Here is a 21481-nt window from a genome sequence, read left to right as displayed (position 1 = left end):
CACCCATACTACAAGCTATGTTTAGTTAGGTCAATTGGTGTTAACTCTCCCATGATATTTATTATTATTTACTTATTGTAAGTATTATGTTGTGTGTTATGTTAATAAATATTTATTAGGATATCAAGCAATATTGCTGTAGTCGGTAAAGCTCCGACGACGCCGCGAAGTTTTTGACGATGCGGCACTAGTTTGAACCCGTTGACATAACCTTGTGGGCCGGTCAGCGTGAGGCGTGAGGCAGTGTCCACACTGCTGTCCCGGTATAAAAGAAGCCGGCCAGTGGACCCGGCGACATTACACGCATCGCACTTCCCGGGGCCGTGGTCACCACCGCTTCACAATGAAGACGTTTGTGGTACGTACTCTTGTTTTCGTGGACCGCTGTACTGAGAAACGTCAATTATGAGTAGCTTTAAAATAAGCACGTTCTATTTAAAAAATCGTTTGGAATACGATACTAAAGACAATTAGGTAAATAGTAATTGGCTTTTCTGAGTCGGGCTTTTAAAAGTTTGTAAAAGAGTCTATGCGATATTGATTTGAATTCTATCCTATGTGGTGTTACTAATGATAAATAATGCTAAGATTTCTTTTTTTTTATTGTTTTCTTATTTTTACTTGTGTTTTATTTGCAATGAAAATTCAACACAAATTTCGTTCTTAGCTAGGAATGTATGATTAAAACCAAATGTAGTCAGCTACACATGTACCTTATTTAATTTTAAAATTTGATCCCTTACTTAACGAGGCATATCTGTGACAAAAATACCTTTCTTCATTATAATAATTATTTGTTGAAATGGTAAGGACTATCTTTTTTGTTGGCGGTAGGTACCTGATTGCATATCAACGAAGCTCTACACATGTATAAATCTCAAGTCAATCCGTTCTTTGGAATTAAATAAAAATCAGGTCAAAAGACCTGATTTAATTAAATTGTTTATTTAATTAAAAGCGAAGCTAATGCTTGTCCAAAACGCCCGTAAAGAGTTAAAATTAATAACAAATAATAAGTAGTATTTTTTTGTCAATAGCTACTTATTACGGTTAATAAAAATGTATGAATGGGATAACACGTTGTTCTTTATTTTCGAGTACAGTTCAAAGTTAGATTATAGTTGTAAACATCGATGGCGCTACCACACCATTTTTAATTTACTATTCTTAACTAATGCTTAAGCCTGAAAAAAAAAACATTTACAAATTCAGATTAATGCGACGTTTCGTTACAAACTTTTATTTAGCTTCCCTCGATGGTGAATTGGGTAGATCAAATCTAATACTTAATTTAAATTTAACCCGCTTCCTGCTGACCGTTCGATCCGAAATTTGATATGATATGTAAGTATAGTGTACAGTCAATAAGAAGTTCAGCCAGCAAAAACGCTTCTACTTTTTTTAAAGCTCAATTGGTAGGATAGTTTGTGTGAAAAATGTGTATAAAGCCAGACGGTTGTTAGTGGTGGCAGTGGAATCGGCATAGCCGCAGTACGTTTTATTAGTGTTGCTGTTTTCCAGTGTATCTATGACCTTGACCATGTGTATATGTCGGCGGCCGATCGTAAAATCCGCCAGATCACGAAATTCCTAGGCATATCGTGAAATGGCGCCATTTCATGAATTGGCTAAGGGACATCCGCCATATCGTTAAAAACTCACCGTTTAACGATTTGCCTAGTGAAGTTTAGGCAGATCATGAAATTCCTAGGCATATCATGAAACGCCGCCATTTCATGATTTGGCCAGTTTAGGCAGATCACGAAATTCCTTGGCATATCATGAAACGCCGCCATATCAGTTCTGGCACTTCGCCGGCCGCTGCCGCGGCACGCTCGCTTCGCTCGCTCGGCTCGTGCGTTATGGTCACAATTAATACTAAACACTCCTCGCTTCGCTCGTCGTAACCAAATTTTTAATTTTTTGGCATTATCCCGATGTGCCCCGTATAGAGCTAGGAATATCGACGAATGCGTTGCTCTAATCGAACTGCCGTATTGTTTCTCAGGTACATCGTGATATGCCTGGTCAACCTTTAGCCGTATCATGAAATGGCGTCATTTCACGATATGCCTAGGGATTTCGTGATCTGGCGGATTTAACGATCGGCCGCCGACATATACATAACTATGTTACGCGTTGCATTTCGGTCAAAAACCCAGCCAAGTGCGAATCGGACTCTCTGAGACTGAGGGTTCCGTACATATCTAAAAGCCATCAAATAGTAGATTTTATAACGAGCGCGCGTAAAAGGCGTCATTTTATGTACACAAGTCGTTTATATTCAACAGTGCTGTAGGTGGGGGTTGATAGTCGAAGGTAAGATGAATTTTATGAATGAGTGATTAAAATTGAATTGAACACTATTTTTAAAACATATGTTTTAAAAATATTTTACTATATATAGTAAAATTTACTTTTTTCTGACCCTATACAGCAACCACACTTAATTTAATTATCCATACTGATTATTAAATTTCTAAAAAAACCGGATTTTTCATTATTTTACCTTGACCTGTAACCTCAAAGAATTTCCACCGGATTTTTTAATTGGAAACAAACAAAAAAATACAAATTAACTTAATTAGCCATGAACACTGTCGCAGAAGGACAAGCCGGATATAAACGAGTTTTTATGTTTCAAACAGAATAATGTGATGACAAAAGCTGTCGCGACTTTTAATGGCATTCTAGAGGTAGACGTGCATTTATACTTAATACCTATTTTTAGAACAAAATTTATTCAGTGTGCTGGTGAGCTTCCAAATACTTAGGTGCTTTCATCTTATAAAACTGCACGTTATTCTGACTGATATTTCGGAAGACAGCAATGGCATAGGTAGACGGAAGCGTATTCAGTAATTACTTATGTTACTATTATTTTCGGTTCAAAAAATTTAAATACTTAAATTAGATGGCTGAGTAAGACATAACGGCTACATTTTTCTCATTAGTTTACTAGGGCAAAGCAGGGGCGGGTGGCTAGTATTACAAACTCTTAACTTAAAGTGTTTTCACGTTTCCCAAGTAAAACTAATATGCTTATGCGCATATTAATTAGATGGACACAATATTTAAATCTGTTGCCAACTAATTATCATTTATTGGGTCAAAAATTAGCGAAACTTTAGCGTTCAAAGGTTTATAATTACTTTATAGAGTGATTTTGTCATTATCATCCTGCTGTGATATATTACCCTCCAATGCTTAAATTTCATTACTTTTGACAGTAAATCATTACCATCGCTGCTACTTAATTTCATTTTCAGCGCGTACTTTAACTTTTAACTAACTTTAACTGTTAACTAGGAATCTTATAGTTTCGCCATGTCTGTCGGTCTGTCTGTCTGTCCGTAGCTAAGCTCAGAGGCCGTTAGTACTAGAAAGCTGTAATCTGGCATGAATACACTTATCAGTAAAATTAAATAAAAAAATTTAGGGCATCTCCCATAGACGTAAAGTAGAGGTATTTTTTTTCGACTAACCCTATAGTGTGGGGTATCGCTGGATTGGTATTTTAAAACCAGGGGTTTTTTTATTAAAATCGAGCGTCCCCCCCCCCCTTTTTAAAATCTAACTAAACTGTTGGGTGGATTTTTTTTAAGAAAGAAACTCCGGATGGTAGTAAGTATATCAAATTTACAAGGAAAATTAAATTATAACGGCTAAGATTGCTTGAGAATTATTAGTAGTTTAAGAGTAGAATAGCAGCCTAAGGTATAAAATATACCTAAACTTGGAAGATTCCGTACACAATACTAAATCCTTAGAAAATTTTAACTTGATTTTGAAACTACACCTACAGACAGACAGGTACAGAGGTACAGGTTGTTTTTAAATTCTTCCGGAATATATATCAGCAGATTATCAGGTTAGTTTGACTGAACTCCCCTGTTAAGGTTTATTATCTAAATTATTTATTCAATACATTTTTAACATCGATTAATGTATGGGAAATGGGAATATTTTGTCAACCAAAAATAAAAAGACAAGGTTGTACAGTCGAGCTAACTGGATCATGTACAGTCAAGGGCAAAGATATCGACACGGCCAAAGTTGCAAAAATATGTATACACACACGGCCTTAATGTTAAGTGCATAAAGTCGTGTATACATATTTTTGTAACTTTGGCCGTGTTGATATCTTTGCCCTTGACTGTACCGGGGTGGAACCTTTGTGCTACTTATGTACTATTGTCATGTTGACATCCCATACTTTTAATAAGGACATCATAGTAAAATAATCATTAAAAGGTTCCACCCTGGTACAGTCGAGTTCATAAACTTGTGAGCAAAAATTTGATCAAAAATATCTGAACACGCATCTACGCCGTTAACAATAGAGTCGTGTTCAGATATTTTTAATCAAATGTTTGCTCACAAGTTTATGAACTCAACTGTACAGTCAAATGAACCCAAGCATATATTAGAATTTAGTACCTGGGCGACCGAGCTTTGATCGGGCTAAAACTTGATAATAAGCGTTTTCCCAGGGATAAGACCAACCTAGATCGATTTGACATCCCCGAAAACACATACTTACCAATTGGAGCTGTTTCCGAGATCTCCGAAATATATACAAGAATAGCTCGTTTAAAGGTATTAGATAGGTATATAAATGCGAAAGTTTGTATGTGCTCCCGTTCGCGCGTTGGTTTGTTACTCCTTCACAGTAAAACGGATCGACGGATTTATTTATGCAATTTTGTATATTTGGCATAATAGGTTAATATTATTCGAAAAGAATAGTATATTGTGTTGAATCTGAAATACAAGTCGAGATGAGTAGTGGTACCAGTACCAGTCCGTTTACCTTTACTTGCCCGAATGTCATTTGCCCGAATTTCACTTGCCATACCAACGTTTGTCATAAAATATATAAAACCGTGCTGCTTTCAGATTTAAAATTTGAAGTGCAGATGTCTTGTCAAAGCCGCTATTTAGTTTTGTAGTTAAATTAAAAAATAAATATTTAATCGTAACAGAAATTGAAAAAAAAAATAACTCACATCAACGAGTGGCACATAGTTCGACAGCTCTTTTGAAAAGATAGTAAGGTTTCTCAAAAACTTTTTTGATTAAGTGAAGATTTCCGTAAATAATCGCTCCCAAAATAGCAAAAATGGCTACGGAACCCTATCTTGGGCGTGTCCGACACGCTCTTGGCCGGTTTTTCCGAATATGGAACGTCGACTTCTCTATACAGAGACATTACTAACTATAAACAAACGGCAATTATATAATGACTTTGATATGTTGCCAACTATATACCTAGTTACCTACTAGCATTTGCTCGTAACAACCTTATCGTGCACTATTAATTACATTAGGCGTGAGAATTGCACTGAAATTCTGGGTTTTACTAAATCCCCATTAAAAAATCCAATAGATACTTATTTACGTCGCAGTTTGCACACACACGAACTTTTCTATTATATTATTAAAATAGGATTAGTAATGATTGCCTTAACCTTTTGAACCTACATTGTGCTTCAAGCGGCAGAAGGTCAAACTATGAAACAAATATTTTTCTATAAATGTATTTATCACATCTTCGGTTCAAATAGCACAAAATAATATCGGTAATCCAAAGGGCCCTGATACACACAAAAGGCGACTTCGTTCACTAATATGACACTCATTTAACGCTTGCATCATCGTATTTCATAGTGTAAACGAATATGTTAAACGCATGAACTTGACATTTATAGACAACTGTACAATATAATTGGTATAGTATACATGCTAGGCAGCGGTGTTTTTACGTGGGTTGGTGTTAAGTTACTATTCATGTATCTAAATTTAGCGAATAATAAAAAACACACCTATATCTTCATTAGGTCGGCCTCTCTCATTTTATCGTGCACCTATCTAATTACCGCACCGCTTAATTTGTCATGCGAAAGCAGACCAGAACGAAATTATGTTACAACGAAACAACACAACAAAATGCTCCTCTAAATGACGAAGTTTTCTTTTAATATTTAGATATAAACATTTCACACGTACATTCAGGGCAAAATAATTCTTGAACCTCTCGCCAGTTAACAAAATTGGCGACGCACTGGTCATAATTCCTATAACCACACCTGGAGCAAATGTTGTTGACGGTCAACCATTCTTCGTTTAAATCAATTAAATCAATAACGGCATAAACGATTACACTGTAAAAAGCAGAAAATTCTATAAAAAGTGTTCTGTATTTTTTCTACTTGTAGGGAAAATCATCTTTTTCCTGGTCTTTTAATCAGTTTCGTGGCCCATAGGACCACGAAAATGATGACCACGAAATTGAAAAGCTCTTACTTTCGCGGCTCTGCAGTAAATATCCTATAGGTTTGAAGCAAATGAAATCAATATTGAATAACTTAACTGCAAATGACACAGCACCAGTAAAACATTATATTTATTTACCCAATACTTACCAAGTCGCAACCGTAACGAAAATGACGCTCGATCTTTGACGCAAATCTAACTGAACCTTTATTACATTAATTATAGATAAATAATTATGACTTGCGATAAACATTATACGTTATATTGACGCAGTCTTATTTTCAAAGTTGCTTATAGTTAAAAAAAGGATTTACAGGAGGTTTGACCTCTTTTTTTGTTTAAAATATACTTAATAAGTGTGGCTACGAAAATGATGGTGTATTTTGGAACAACGGGAAATGTAGAAAAAAATAGTCTTATCAATGTCGTAATTTTTTTATGTTTGCATGCATGGTATATCATATTATGAACATTCAATCCATGTTTTAAACAGCAAGTTTTTCTATACCTTGTATTTTTTACAATACTACAAAGTAATCAGGGATAATCCGAACCTGACCACGTAACTGACTTTTGTGCAGAAAATTTAAGTTATTGTGGAAAAAAAGATAAAATAGAATAAAATGTATTTACCACAAGTTTCAGTGATAATATCCTAAGCAACTTAAAAACAATAAACGATATATTTCTAATTTTATAACTGAAAATTTGAGTCTGAACACAATTGAACCTCTCGAAATAATAACCCATACTGCAACTGATTGCACATCTAGAAAAAGGACGGCTGCCATTTAGATTTAACTGTGCACTCAAGTCGTAATTAGACAGATGCACTTTAAAATGAGAATGGCCGAGGTATTATTTGGTAATGTACTCGTACCTACCATCGGTCAAATATGTGGTCCACCACCGTAAATTTGATAATCCTTTGCATGTCATAAAACAATAATGCCAATAAAGGTATCTGTCAACTTGAAAGTTCGACTTTAGAGACATATTTATATTCCTTTGATAGGAACTTGTTTAAAAATTGATAGACCACTTATTTGGCCGACCGTACTTATCAATGCTGAATTCGATCCGACTAGCAGCCCTTATGCCCTTACCCGCGAGTTTCACGACCATAATCTACAGCCAAGGGCATTTCGGGCCATCCGTAGTGTAGGGTAGGGTACCATACTAAATAAGCTTCTTCATATATTTACGCAATATTTATTTACATTTTACACTGTTGCGTTATTCGTCTTTAAAGTCATTATTTATATTATTGCCGTGATTTTTTTTATGTAGGTAAGTACCTATCCAAAAACAACCATTTACTTAGTTGAGTAGGGGACGACGGAGGGCACTCTCAAAAAGTAAAGTACTATTTAAGTACATAAATAATTTGCGATGATATTTGTTTTAGTTGGGGCAATGCGATAAGTAAAACTTGAGTCAGTATTTCTTCATTCTAAGGGAGTAAATAACTCGCCACGCGATAAATACTCTGTTGATTCATACTTAAGTAGATACTTAGGTAAATACGGCATTTAAGGACTGAATACTTCAATCATGACACGAAGTTTTTTAATTGATATTAATTCGCAAATTGTTGATAATAAAATGAATGACTTTGCTCGGCCTCAATAAAAAATAGCCGAACAATTACTAAGAACAATAATTAAATTTAAACGCTGGGTATATTGTGAGATTTGCTGACAATCAATTTGTTCCAAAAGGACTTCGTATGACCTAGGCAAGAATTAGGCAAGAGTTAGGCAATGAATTAGGCAACGACTTCGAACATCTTTCTATTGTTGACAATGACAAAATCTAATTGCAAGTGCTCTTTTCAATAAGAACGGGGCGTCACTTATCATGCCTAGGGATTGCCATTGCCATTGCCGATGGTGAAATATCATTCTTTGCGAATACTATTTAACATGCATTGTTATAAAGTGGGCTGGCTGGCTGCGAATCCAATTTTCTATTTTATTTTATACTAGAGACGGTCTGTATTGAACATTGTATTAAGCTGAGTTTCCACTATAAGTAATAAAACGAGTGAAAGGATCAATCTTTTTAATGTGGCTTGTTGCCATGGTAACGTCTCCTGCAGCTGCGTTACTATTAAAAGTATGATTTTATGGGGTACAAATCCACTAAAAGATAAGAGTTGTGACAGTTTTAGGACAATTCCTCATCTCATCTCCTAAGCATGCCAATATACCTACATTGTAAACATTTTACTAAGAAATGACGTCTCCTGACTGAGTTGCGGGGCAGAATAACACACGCTTAATAGTTGATTGACCCAAAAGCATATCTCACAAACTCCAGCCTATTTTGACGAAACTTACGCTGCTCCCTAAGTTTGTCTATCCCTAGTTTAACATTTTTTTTTAAATCGAACTTATTGCTCTCAGATATATGTGCAGACAAAAGTTAGTAATACAAACACGCGAACATGCGTATATTTATGGACACACGCGTTTAGAAGCTGGTTAGAATAACATACCTACACAAAAACAGTGCTATCCTGACAACAATGCATACATTGGGTCGAATTATTATAACCCCCTTTTTTTGAAGTCAGTAGGTAGGGGTTCGCTGTCGTCTAGAAACTTTAACAGGGGTGCGTGGAGCCATAAGTTTGAGAAACCCTCATTTATGAGATCCATTTAACTGCATCGCACGAAATAATACAAAATTTTAATATCAAATAAAGTGTTTTAAAAATTTAAAATCTTTGCCACAAGCTTACCTAAAACATAATTTTACGTTAAGTGAACCAAGATAAATAAACAATGAAGTGACAACAACACCGAAATCAAATATACCGTGGTTCTATGACGTTCTCAGACGCAAGTTCTATCTAACAAGTTCATCGCACTCATGCTCTTGCGCAAGACAAGCACTCTTCGGCAATCGAAAAATCGGCCGGACACCACTAGACGTGGGCGAGATTGACCTTGCACCCACACTTTCTATCCCGGATATACCTTACAAATTGATGCACTATCTTTTAACTACACATCCAGCCACTCAAGATCTTTTATTAAGTAACGGGCATACTTAATAACTCATTTATAGACAACAAATTTTATGACAATTTATTTTATCATTATACTTTTTATTTATGACAAGTCGCAAAGAAGTCCATTTTTCAGAAGATAACAGTTATATCAATACAGGCATTAATTAAAACTGGCATTCATTAATTAAAGATCACGTTCGTAGACGCACGAGGACCTTCGCATAATATCGCACTCCTAAATCAAAAGTACTTTCAACTGAAAATAATACCCCATTTAGACTTCATTAAATTTCTAGAAGGTCAAAATTGTAATGGTGGTATTTTGAATTGATTAGGTACTCTTGACCTAAGAGTGCGACATGCATTTGGCTCTATACGAGCTTTTACCCTCGTGTGTGCGTTACGTACCTACTAGTTCTATCAAGTTTGCGAACGTAAAAAATTATGTACGCAGTCGTAAGTAATATACCCTAATATATTATAAGCTTAGGATACTTTTATTAATTTAATGCTTATTGTTATATTATAATGTTAAAACAGCTACCGACTTCAAAATCGGAGATAAGTAATATATATTTCAACCTTTATTTTGGCATTCAAAAAATTTACCCAACGTGTCATAAAATCTCATCTCTCAGGTCAGACCATTGAAATCGAGTTTTTTTGCAACTATATCGTGTCCTATGATTTGGATATAATTATATCTACTACCATATTGTAGAGCATAAAATTATTTTTAAATTTTGTCTAATTTTTCAAAATATGTGCCACCGTTATTGCGGTAGAGCTTGATAAGCGCTCTGTGTCAAACTCTCTCGCTTCCCTTTTATTTTCTATCACACGTGAATTTCAGAAATCTTTGCAACTCCATGACCCTCAAACAGCCTCAAACATTATCTGCCAGATGTTAAATCTCTAGATTAGTTTCTTTCATTCCGTGGCGATATTCGCTCAGTAACATTGGTATAGTATTAACGTTACATATTAGCAGGGGTCGGACAAAAAGTGCCGATGACGTCAAACCACTTATAGGATGATTTCAAATAGTATTTTTGATTTTGATAAACAATTATCACTTATCATTTATCAACCTCTTTATTAAACGATATGAAATTTATTTTATTCACTGAATTCCATTGATTTATTTACGATTATTTTATTACTTCATTAATGCTACTTTGTTACTACATGTCACACGAAAGTTTAAATAAAAACATCATCTTGTGTGCAACATTACGACATCTTTACGTCATACGCACTTTTTGTCCGACCCCTGCATATTATCGATAAAACTAGCCCGAGCCGAGTATGTACGGTCGAACAAACTGATTCATGTACTAAGTGGGAGACCGTTTTGATAATCAATTTCACTATGAATTCCTTGACAAAAGTATGCGATGTCATCATGACATTACTAGCACAAAAGTTCCACCCTGGTACATGATTCAGTTTGTTCGTACCTCTATCTAGCCCTTAAACATAATTATGGCAACTTAAGCTCACTTACGTCACATTAGGTATGATATACTATGAGTGACTAGGGCCCATTTTAGTGGAACGCGGCAGCATTGCAACATACCATGGTCAACGCTCCGATGCAACGGGCACTCCACCCGCGTGCCACACATTTACCGAAAACGAACTAAATAATGAAGGTCGTTGCCAGCCGATGGCCAGGGGTGAGGGGGGGGGCACGTTGATATGGAGAATGTAAATTGTATATAAGTCTAGAGCACATGAACCTTGGTACTTAGGAGTTTGGTTTGGTTGCTTTAGATTTGGCAACTTTTTTAGAATCTCTAGGGGGGCCAGCTGCCCCTCCGTGTCCCCCCTTGGCGCGTAAATAATAATTACTAACCACATGTTACGAGGCTTTCCACAGCCAGCCTACATATATATAGGTAAACATCACACATGCCATTTCATAGTTCGAGCGTGTGTGTGAGGCTTCCTCACAATTTTTTCCTTATCCATATAGCTCGCGGTGAATTTCACATTTAATTTTACATATAAATTTCGAATAACTCAAAAGTGCGTGCTCTAGTTTGAACTTAGGTACAATCCTCTGCTTGGGAATCTATAGGTCAGACTACTAGACCAGTACCACGGTTTTTAGAATATTAATTACCAATACAATTAGGGAAAATACCAATTTTTTAAAATGCTCTATGCAATATATTTCTTTTCACAGGTAATCCTAGCTATTGCAGCAGTCGCATCAGCTGATATCAGCGAAGGCTACCATTATAAAAACCCGCAGACGTCCTATGAAGCACCTCACTATAGTGCCTCTAGCGGTAATACTGGGTTCACTAGCGGGTATGCACAAACCATAGGTACAGGCTACAAAGGCCAGACTCTAAGTGCAGGATCGAACCCGTATCAAACTTCTGCCGGCTACCAAAACCAAGGCTCCTCTGGTGTGGGATATCAAACGGGAAGCGGCTACAACTCAGGAAACGAATACCAAACTGGATCTGGCTACCAGTCCGGTACGGGATACCAATCCGGTACGGGTTACCAAACTGGTTCTGGTTACCAGACCGTTTCCAGTTTTCCGTCCAGCGGCTATCAATCTGGTACAGGATACCAAACGGGGGGGAATTATCAGTCAGTAACAGATAGCTCGAGTAACCAGTACCAATCCAGTGGGTTAAGCGGCATCAATAACGCCGGCATAGCACTGTCAACTGGAACAGGACAAGGAGGATACCAAGGATTTAATCAATATCAAACGTCAAATCAGTATCAATCCAACGCGCAAAGTTTTCAACAAAGCTACAATCAAGTGCAACAACAGCCTCCTCAAATATTCAAACATTTCTACGTACATGCGGCCCCAGAAGATCCTGAGCTAGTCAGACCACGTCAGCCAGTGGTCCTGCCCGCCCCGCAAAAACATTACAAGATCATCTTCATCAAGACACCCACCCCAGTAGTCAACTCGGCTCAATATGTACCGATCCAACAGCAAAATGAAGAAAAAACTATAGTCTACGTTCTAGTAAAGAAACCGGATGCGGTTGAAGATGTTGTTCTACCCAAAGTTGAACAAAAACCCCCATCGAAGCCTGAAGTTTACTTCATTAAATATAAAGGTAAAGAAGATAGCCAGGCTGTTATTAACAATATTGTTAGTGAGTACAACAGCGGCAAAGGGACCGTCAATGTAGCGGGTGCCATTCAGTCCAGTGGTACTCTAGACGGGATATCAGATGCTAAATATGATGCACAACCTATTGTCTCTGGAGTTCAGTCAAGCGGTGGACAGACTGCAACGCAACCCTCATCTGGGTCTTTCGGATCACAGTCATATGAAAGCGGTGGATCCTCGGTTGGCCAAACATTGAGTTCAAGCTCACTCAACACCGGATCGTCATCTTCTACCTTTGGAGTTAGCGGAGGTTCTTCAGGATATCAAGTGTCAACTGGTAGTCCTGTGCAGGCTAGTACAGCCACTGGTGGATATGAGACTGGTCACATTGCGAGCAGCATCTCTTCAACTGAATCCTCGGCCTTTGTCAGTGGGGGGGTCGGTCAAGGAAACTCAATTCCCACGAGTCAAGGTATACCGCACGAAAACTATGGACCTCCCAAATTTAAAGATTATTGATACGTAGCCTATTATTAAATTAAACACAAACAATTAATGTATTTTGTTGTTTTATTTCAGTCGATGACAGACAAAAATAGATTTAAAAAAATCACCATGATATCCCATGAAAGCAAAATTAATATAACAAAAAAGACAACTTAAAAGTAAAAAAAATATGCACTACCTAGCTGTTGCCTTGGACTTCATCTGCGAAGAATTCTTTTATTCCTATCCCGCGGGGACTATGCTGATTTCCCGCTAAATCAGCCTAAGTTAATTTAGTATAAGTAACTAGTATTTTTTTTTATCTAAGCGTCGTCGGTGTCGGGGGACCGCTAATGTTACCTGTAAACTATAGTACATATTATGTTGTATTTTTAAAGTATTAACCTTAGCGGTCCCCCGACACCGACGAAGCTCAGATTAAAAAAAAAGTTTCAAGTTTTAGGTCCCAAATATGTTTGAAAGTAAACTAAATTATGCGTCTAATATTCCTACCTCAGCGAACAAAAGAACTGATGATCTTGAAACGGCTGAACCGATTTTGATAAAACATGTCTAAGAACCATCGCTAGAAAACCTGCTTTCAGATAAAAAAACCGCATTCAAATCGGTCCACTCGTTTAAGAGCTACGGTGCCACAGACAGACACACATAGCGGTCAAACTTATAACAGCCATTCAGAGGGGTCTTTTTGCATCGGGGGTAAAAAAATACTTATAATTAGGTATAGGTACCTTGAATAATTTTCTACCAATCTGAAGTCGGTAAGACTATGAGAGAAGCGCCAGCTTTAAATACCTAATTAAAAAAGTCAAAACTAGAGTCGAATTGAGAAACTCCTTGTTTGAAGTAAGTAGGTTAAAAAAGTAATTGGTACGTGTATTTTTTACTCGTAGATTTGTACTTTTTTTGCCTCAGAACGATTTTGCAAACTGCACTGCAAGTTTGTTGATTCTCCGGAAATATATTTTTCACCTCAGCACCTCAAACAGGCAGGTTTTGCTATGAGAAATCAGTGAGCAAAATCGCATTTTGCTCACTCCGTGAGACAAAGTAGCTTTTTAATTATTTTTTTTAATACTGAGTACAGTGTTGGGTCTACTCACTGAATTATAAATATTTGAACTTTACTTTGATTTGTCATTTCACTTCAACACGAAAAAAGCGAGAGATAGGATCAAATGTGTTGATTACAATCTTAAATTAAGCGATTTTATTGAGATCGGTTCTGATTATTTGGTCTATCTGGCCTACACTTCCCTGGAGTCGGAGAGAAGAACCCGGAGCGAAGAGGGCTGGCCACAGCAGGGGGGCCTGGTCCAGCTGAGTGGTCGTCGGTGCCGAGGTCAAAAGGGGCCTTAGGGCGGCAAGACGAGCAGCCTGGACAAGTGTTCCACGCCGGAACGATCAGGGTCTTGGACGAGCCAGGAAGGATATGCAGAGCTCCGGAAGTTAAAGCCGTCAGGGCTTAGTGTCAGGTTAGGGCGTAAAGGAGCCGCCTGAGCCGTGAGAGTTGAAGCCTTACGGAGCTTGTGAAGGTTGTAGCCGTATGGAGCTGTGGAAGCTGTAGCCGTACGGAGCTTGTGAGCCGTACGAAGGTGCCCAAGTCTTGGGCGTATGGAGCTTTCGAGAGAGCTGTTTAGTGTAATGTGAGCTGTTGAATCAGTGTTTTACAGCTGTGCTTCAGCTTTTAAGGGCGAGAATATTACAGTTAGAATTCCCCCGGTCACAGCTGATCGACAGCACCCCCCTTGGCCGACAAAAACGGTCAAGGATGAGTTGGTTATAGATATATTTAGTCGTACAAACTCGTGTAGTAAATGAGTGTAATAAAATGCCTACTTTTATAAAATAAATAAGTAAATAATAAATAAATATTAAATACATATTATTACGTAAATAAATGAATCAAGTGAAAACTACGGTGGCGACCTCTAGAGTTCGTCCGTCATTCTGCTCAGAGATCCCTTATTGAGGAAAGCGCCATCTAGCTTGAGCTGAGCTAACTAAGATGTCAGCGATCGCCTATGTGCATCGTGACAATTTTTGGTATTAACAAAATGTAAATTTTCCCGATCTTTTAATAAAGTATGCAACCTCGTTGCACGAAAGCCGCTTCTCTTGGTTTTTTTTTTAAGATTTCCGTATACTGCCTCTACAGTTGAAATAAATATTGGTTGAATTGAATACATTTTTAACTAATCTATTTATGTTCATGTAATAGAAATCTTAATAAAATTCATATTTAAAGGTTTAATAACATTTATAATAAATTATACGTTTATTTTCAACCTTTTTAATGACCCCAAGAGGAGGCTTTTTGCAGATTAAAAAAATAAGTGTGACATTAGGACAAGAAGTTCTAAGTTCAAATTACAATGCATGTTATGAGTATAAGCAGTGAGTATAAGATTTGTACCGGACATTTTTTTATGGTTTGAAATGTGATTATTGTATTTGTTACTTAATAATCGAATTATATTTTAAAAAAATGAGTTTGTTTTGTAAACAGGTAGGTATATGTGGTTTTATTCTTATGTTACATTTAAATTATGTTCTCGCTGCTGAGGTGAAAAATTGTATGTGTCACACGAGACCAAAGTTTTTTTGCATCTCGTGTATCGAATCCCTTGCTGGTCTCAGGATTCTAACCTAGAATCACTCGCTGATGCTCGTGATTCAATTATAGAATCCTTCGCTTACTCGGGATTCAAAATCAACACTCGCAACAAAAAACAACTTTGCTCTCTTGTTGCACAAATAACTATTGCATTAAAATTTTTGTCCATCCCGAGTTAAATGTAAAATAGGTATTTGCTAATCAGGGATTTGCATATCTTTATGTCTTTTTTAGGGTTCCGTAGTCAACTAGGAACCCTTATAGTTTCGGCATGTCTGTCCGTCTGTCTGTCCGCAGGTAAGCTCAGAGACCGTTAGTACTAGAAAGCTGTAATTTGACATGAATATACATATCAATCATGCCAACAAAGTGGTACAATAAAAGAAGTAATTTTTTTTTAGTTTAGGTACCTCCCATAGACGTAAAGTGGGGGTGTTTTTTTTTCTCGACTAACCCTATATTGTGTGGTCTTTTAAAACCGTCGGGGGGTTGCTAAGACAATTTTTCTATTCAGTGATCTGTTTGCGATTTATTTAAAGTGCAAATTTTCATTGAAATCGAGCGTCCCCGCCCTTCTTTAGATTTTAATCTAAACTGTTAGGTGGAAAAATTTGAAAAAAATTATAATGGTAGTAAATATATCAAATTTACAAGGAAAATTATAGCGGCTAAGATTGTTTGAGAATTATTAGTAGTATAAGAGTAAATAGCAGCCTAAGGTATAAAATATACCTAAACTTGGAAGATTCAGTACACAATACGAAATCCTTAAACCGTATCCTGGGCGTGTACGACACACTCTTGGCCGCTTTTTTTAACTTTTCAACATTACCAGGGATCCCCTCCCCCGTAATAGTTTAGGTAGAATCACTTTTTTATCTACCTACTGTGAAAGAGCAGTGTAGGTACATTATAATAAATAGGTAAGCAGCTCATAATTATTTTGAAACTGTATTGAGTATAATTGGATACTGGTGAACCAATGAGAGCACAGCAACGAGCTATACAAAATTACCGACCTGCCTTACAAACGCGTATTAATAAAACATCGCATCACTCTCAAATCCTTAAATGTTGTTTTATTAACTTTACAAACGCACGTCGAATGGAATGCCAGATGATATTTATTCCGTTTATTTTTGGTACTAATCTATATGAATTGCAATCAAAGTTGGCACATTATTGGTATTTTAATAGCGGAGCCATTCGCATAGCTACATGACGTTATCTTGATTTATCGAGTTACGTGCTTTCAGCTGGCGGACCAGAATACCCCATTGCGTTCCTCGAGTACCTCATTTAGCCGGTAATGTGGTGGAGCCAGTGGGATTTCATTCATGATGTGCATTGTTTATGAATGGAATGTCTCTATTTTTGTGCATTGACGCGTGATAGTTTAATGGGGGGGGGGCATGAGCGAGGCCCGTTGTGGCACGGGTATTCGCGGATGCACTTTCCTGGGCGGCGCGGCCAGGCGCCGGCGCCACACTTTAATTCAAACACTCGTTCATTTGGAACATTCTGGGATGGGAACATTTAATTAATGGCTATAATAAATTGATTTTCAACAGCGTCTGTAAACACTCGTCTGTTAATAAGAATTACTTTGCTATAAGTAAGACTGGGATAAAGTTAGTAGCTGGAGGTAGGTATCGGTTCAGGATTTTCTCACACCTGTAAGTAGTTTAAAAAACGGAGCAAATTTTGAATAACCTCGGTGTATTACGAGTATGTCGTGGAAGGCAATAAAATGGCTAACATAAAACAATGATATTGGCTTTACTTATATTACCCACGCATTTTATGTCCAAAAGTAGCTGTAGGAAAATGACTTTACGTTTAAAAACATGGTGTTTCTCAAGCGTGTTTATTCTGTCAAGTATTAGTGGCTCGTTGGGAATAAGATTTGAAGAAATTGTGCACTTTAGTTGTGATATATGTGCACCTCAAATTACAAAATGTTGCATGGGAACAATAATTTACAAGAACTTAGTTCTTACAACAACCTATTGTGCTAAATACTGCCCATTTGTAATAAAACAAAATAAAAAAATTCCAGTCATTAAAAAGTACGCAAAAGGTACTCAGCGAAGATTTTTTTATCCTTTACATAACGAAATTGCATTAGTATACGTTAACGTGAATTTGAAAATGAGCACAGGTGTCAAACTTAGTGCAGTTGAAACGGTGTCTCTGATTGGCTTAAAAGCTTCATATCCCGTCCTAGATAAAATAAAACCTGAAATGCACTTTACTGTTATAAACAGATGCAAGAAGAAATACCGATTTCACGGTTATACCCTCTGCAGTATGAAGAATAGCAAACCATCTAAAAATTGTTTTCCAACGCAAGGTGCTCCATTACTTCTCAACGATAAATTAATAGGCATTTCGGGAGCGTCTAATTCCAAAATCTGCGGACAAGAGCAAATCGTGTTCGCAGCTGTAGGTCCAATACTTAGTTGGATTAACTCCATAGTAGAGCTTATTGAAAACTTGGGAAATCAGACAAATATCCATGAAAGAATACTAAATTATAAACAAGAAAAAGGTTTAAGAACTTCAAATAATGAAAAAATGGATGACCATGTCCTTAAAACGAAAATAAAAGACGAAAACATCTCATCTTTAAGGGCTGCTCCTCCATCGCTTTCTCAAGAAACAAAAACCTTTCCCGTTACGCAATTGACTACTGCTAAAACAACATCAACGACTGAGCTTAGAACTACTTCTTTCACCGCAATGAAAGTATCTATCACGCCATCCATTCAGCCCAGCACGCCAACAACGACCGCCACAAAAACTACGATTTCTACGATATCTACGTATATAACAATCTCTACGCTACCGACCACGATATCTACGCTACCCATCACGATATCTACACTACCTACCACAATATCTTCGCTACCAACGACAATTTCCACCAATCCAACTACTATTTCTACTACAACATTAATGTCTGACTTATCCTTAGAAGGAATAAAAGAATCAGAAGGTGAGCAAGAAGGGAATACACCAAAGAGTGCAATGGAATGGTTCAATTCAAATGTCAGAAATAAAATAAAGAAACCATCCTACTTCGTTTTAACTACTGCGGATAATAGTTTCGTTGATTTAACATAAAATTTTAATTGATGTCTAACGCTATTTCAATATGTTGAAACACATAAGCTGTGTAACGTGGACAATAAAAGCACCCGGGATGGACGCGGATTTAGTTTAAAATTTAATTTATAACATTTTTTTATTACTTTAATCACTTTTTTCGTACATTTTTTATCCATAAAAAATGTCTCTTCCACTTCCCTTATCACCATTTCTAATTATGACAGTTAAGTAGTTGTTCTCAAATTCATTTATAATCAATTATCAATGTTTTATGGATCATCATCATCAAATCAGCCGAAAGACGGTCCACTCAAGAACAGAGCGCAGACCCTATAATCTATATTATTATATTATTTTTTTCTCCAACTTGCTCGGAAATGTTCTCATTAATGTTAGAAAAATTGACCGGGAAGTCCATCGTTATATGCATGGATGCGATAGGTAATAAATTTAAAAAAAAAGAAAAAAAAACCGGCCAAGAGCGTGTCGTACACGCCCAGGATAGGGTTCCGTAGCCATTACGAAAACATGAAATAATATTTTTCTAAGGATTTCGTATTGTGTACTGAATCTTCCAAATTTAGGTATATTTTATACCTTAGGCTGCTATTTACTCTTAAACTACTAATAATTCTCAAGCAATCTTAGCCGCTATAATTTTCCTTGCAAATTTGATATATTTACTACTTATATAAACATATTGTGTGGAATAAATATAATGTTTTCGTTTTATTTCCTCGCATATTTGGAGAAAAGCAGTATACAGGCCGCGGCAGGAATGTAATTTCGTGGATTCGTATCTATTGAAGGACTCGGCTCGGCTACGCCTCGTCCTTCAAAACCATACTCATGACTTTTCCCGCTCTCTGCAGTAATATACTATTATCTACCAGCACTTTTGGAAATACCATTGCTAACAAGAAGATCAAGACGCAAAGAACTCGCAGAAAAAAAAACCATTTGGTTTTTCAATACTTATTTGGTAGAATAGCGTTAGAGTGAAAAATGACGTCGCATTTAATAACACTTATTTTTGATTTATCTACATGACATAGATAATAGATACCTCTAACATGCACATTTTAATAAATAAGAACTACCAATTCTTTAAATTAACAAAAAAGTGGTACCTTACTTTCATTAATTACAAGTAGGTGCCTACTTAGTAACGACATGTTTTTTTAGATTTTTTTATGCTTGAAACGCTCGGGGGTCATTATTCGAGCGTTTATTTTATTTCATTTACGTGGGCACATTTTTTTGACATGCTTAAAGATTCCATGTAGGTAATGTAAGAGGACGTCTAAAAAATAATCGAAAATTTTATAACAAAAAGTTGAACCGACTACAAAAAACCATGAAAATAAGTCTCTTTCAGTTTGAAGTAAGTCGGTGCCTCAGCACGAGCCAGCAGGAGTGATAGAAGCCCAATATAGGTAGATGACTATTGGTTCACTCCTGCTGGCTCGTGCTGAGGCAACGATTTCAAAGTGGTAGAAAATTATTTTATGGTTTTATGTAGTCGGTAAAAAAAAATTGTTTTGTTACTTAACTATTTTTTACTCTTTTTAGTGTAAATAATTTAATATATAATAGGTTAATGTCAACCGCTTGTCACCTTTTTACAAAAGGTTGCTTTTTCCGATGCAGAAACACGTTCATTATAGAGGAGTCCTGGTGCTTCACCACTTGTTCCGCTGCACCATAGTAAAAAATTGCAACGAGCAAAAATTGCTTGAAGTAGGTAATTGAAATTCAACCCGTGAAATACTTGTTATTGAGTAGGTCCGGTGGTAAACCTGTGCTGTGATGTCCCTACAATATTTGAAGAGTTCCCTCGATTTCCCTAGGATCGCGGATCCAATCATCAGATTCTGATTTTAACGATTATGGGACATTGGAGTGGGATTTTTTGGGTTTGGGGATTGGAGATATTCCCAATTCAAAGAAAAAAGTTTTCAAATCGTTTTATAAATGACGGAGTTCTGAGGTAACAAACATAACCGAGTTGAGAACCTTCTCATTTTTTTTAAGTTGTTTAAAAATTTCATCAAATTCCCGAAACGCTCGGAAATAATTCAATCAAAACTTTCGAATTCATTTAGAGTTACGGCTCTACCATTTTATTCAAATTTCCGAGACGGCTCAATTTATTACCCCTTGGCTCTTGGTATTTTCACCGGTGTGATTTAAAAAAAAAACTGTCTCCGTGTATCCAATTTTCGGTTCTGTAGTCGAAACGACAAAACGTAACCTTAACTAACCTAACCTTATACTTAATTTCGTCCTGACCTCTACGAAAGTTGTGAAAATTGTGACCCCTCCCCTTATCTTCCAAACAGTTATAAAAATCACAAAATTAAAAAAAATACTTAATAAATTCTTTCAACCAAAATTGGTTTTAACTTGATCGGAACGGATAAACCGTTTTAAGTTATTGCAGAAAAACTGCGCTTCTCAACATAATGACTTAAGTGCCATGGAGATACCCTCTTTTGCTGGAAAACTTTTTCACGTCGTATCGTCGCTGGACCGATTTTATTTTCGTAAGAGGCGAGGGTCCCAAGCTTTTTAAACAGACTTCAAAAAAAGGAAGTAGGCGAGCGAGGCAATACTTCCCGGCCTATTACTTGTAACACAACGTCAATATCTCATGTCATGTTTGAGAAATAGTACCTACATTACTGTAGAGGCCGGGAAGTAGAGGGTTGCCGGCCAAGCAGTACAACCGAGTGTAGCGAGGCCGGATAGGGATGCGAGGCCGGTAACACCACGTTCCGGCCGAGGCTTGTATAATGCTTTTCTCAAACATGACATGAAATAAAATAAAAAAACGAAAAATCAAGCATGGCGGGAC

The 21481-nt window shown here is 36.8% G+C and overlaps 1 protein-coding gene across 1 annotated transcript; it reads left to right on the top strand.

The window, feature by feature from the left end:
• The first annotated feature begins 250 nt into the window (after positions 1-250).
• Positions 251-12949, top strand: LOC141435621 (uncharacterized). Its single transcript, XM_074098367.1, has 2 exons — positions 251-358; positions 11487-12949. Exons 1-2 carry the CDS (start codon positions 344-346, stop codon positions 12906-12908), a joined length of 1437 nt encoding a protein of 478 aa, XP_073954468.1. The 5' UTR covers positions 251-343; the 3' UTR covers positions 12909-12949.
• The last annotated feature ends 8532 nt before the right edge of the window (positions 12950-21481 follow it).

Source organism: Choristoneura fumiferana, chromosome Z, assembly GCF_025370935.1.
Source record: "Choristoneura fumiferana chromosome Z, NRCan_CFum_1, whole genome shotgun sequence".
NCBI classification, from domain to species: Eukaryota; Metazoa; Arthropoda; class Insecta; order Lepidoptera; family Tortricidae; genus Choristoneura; species Choristoneura fumiferana.
This window is presented reverse-complemented; position numbering and strand designations above follow the sequence as displayed.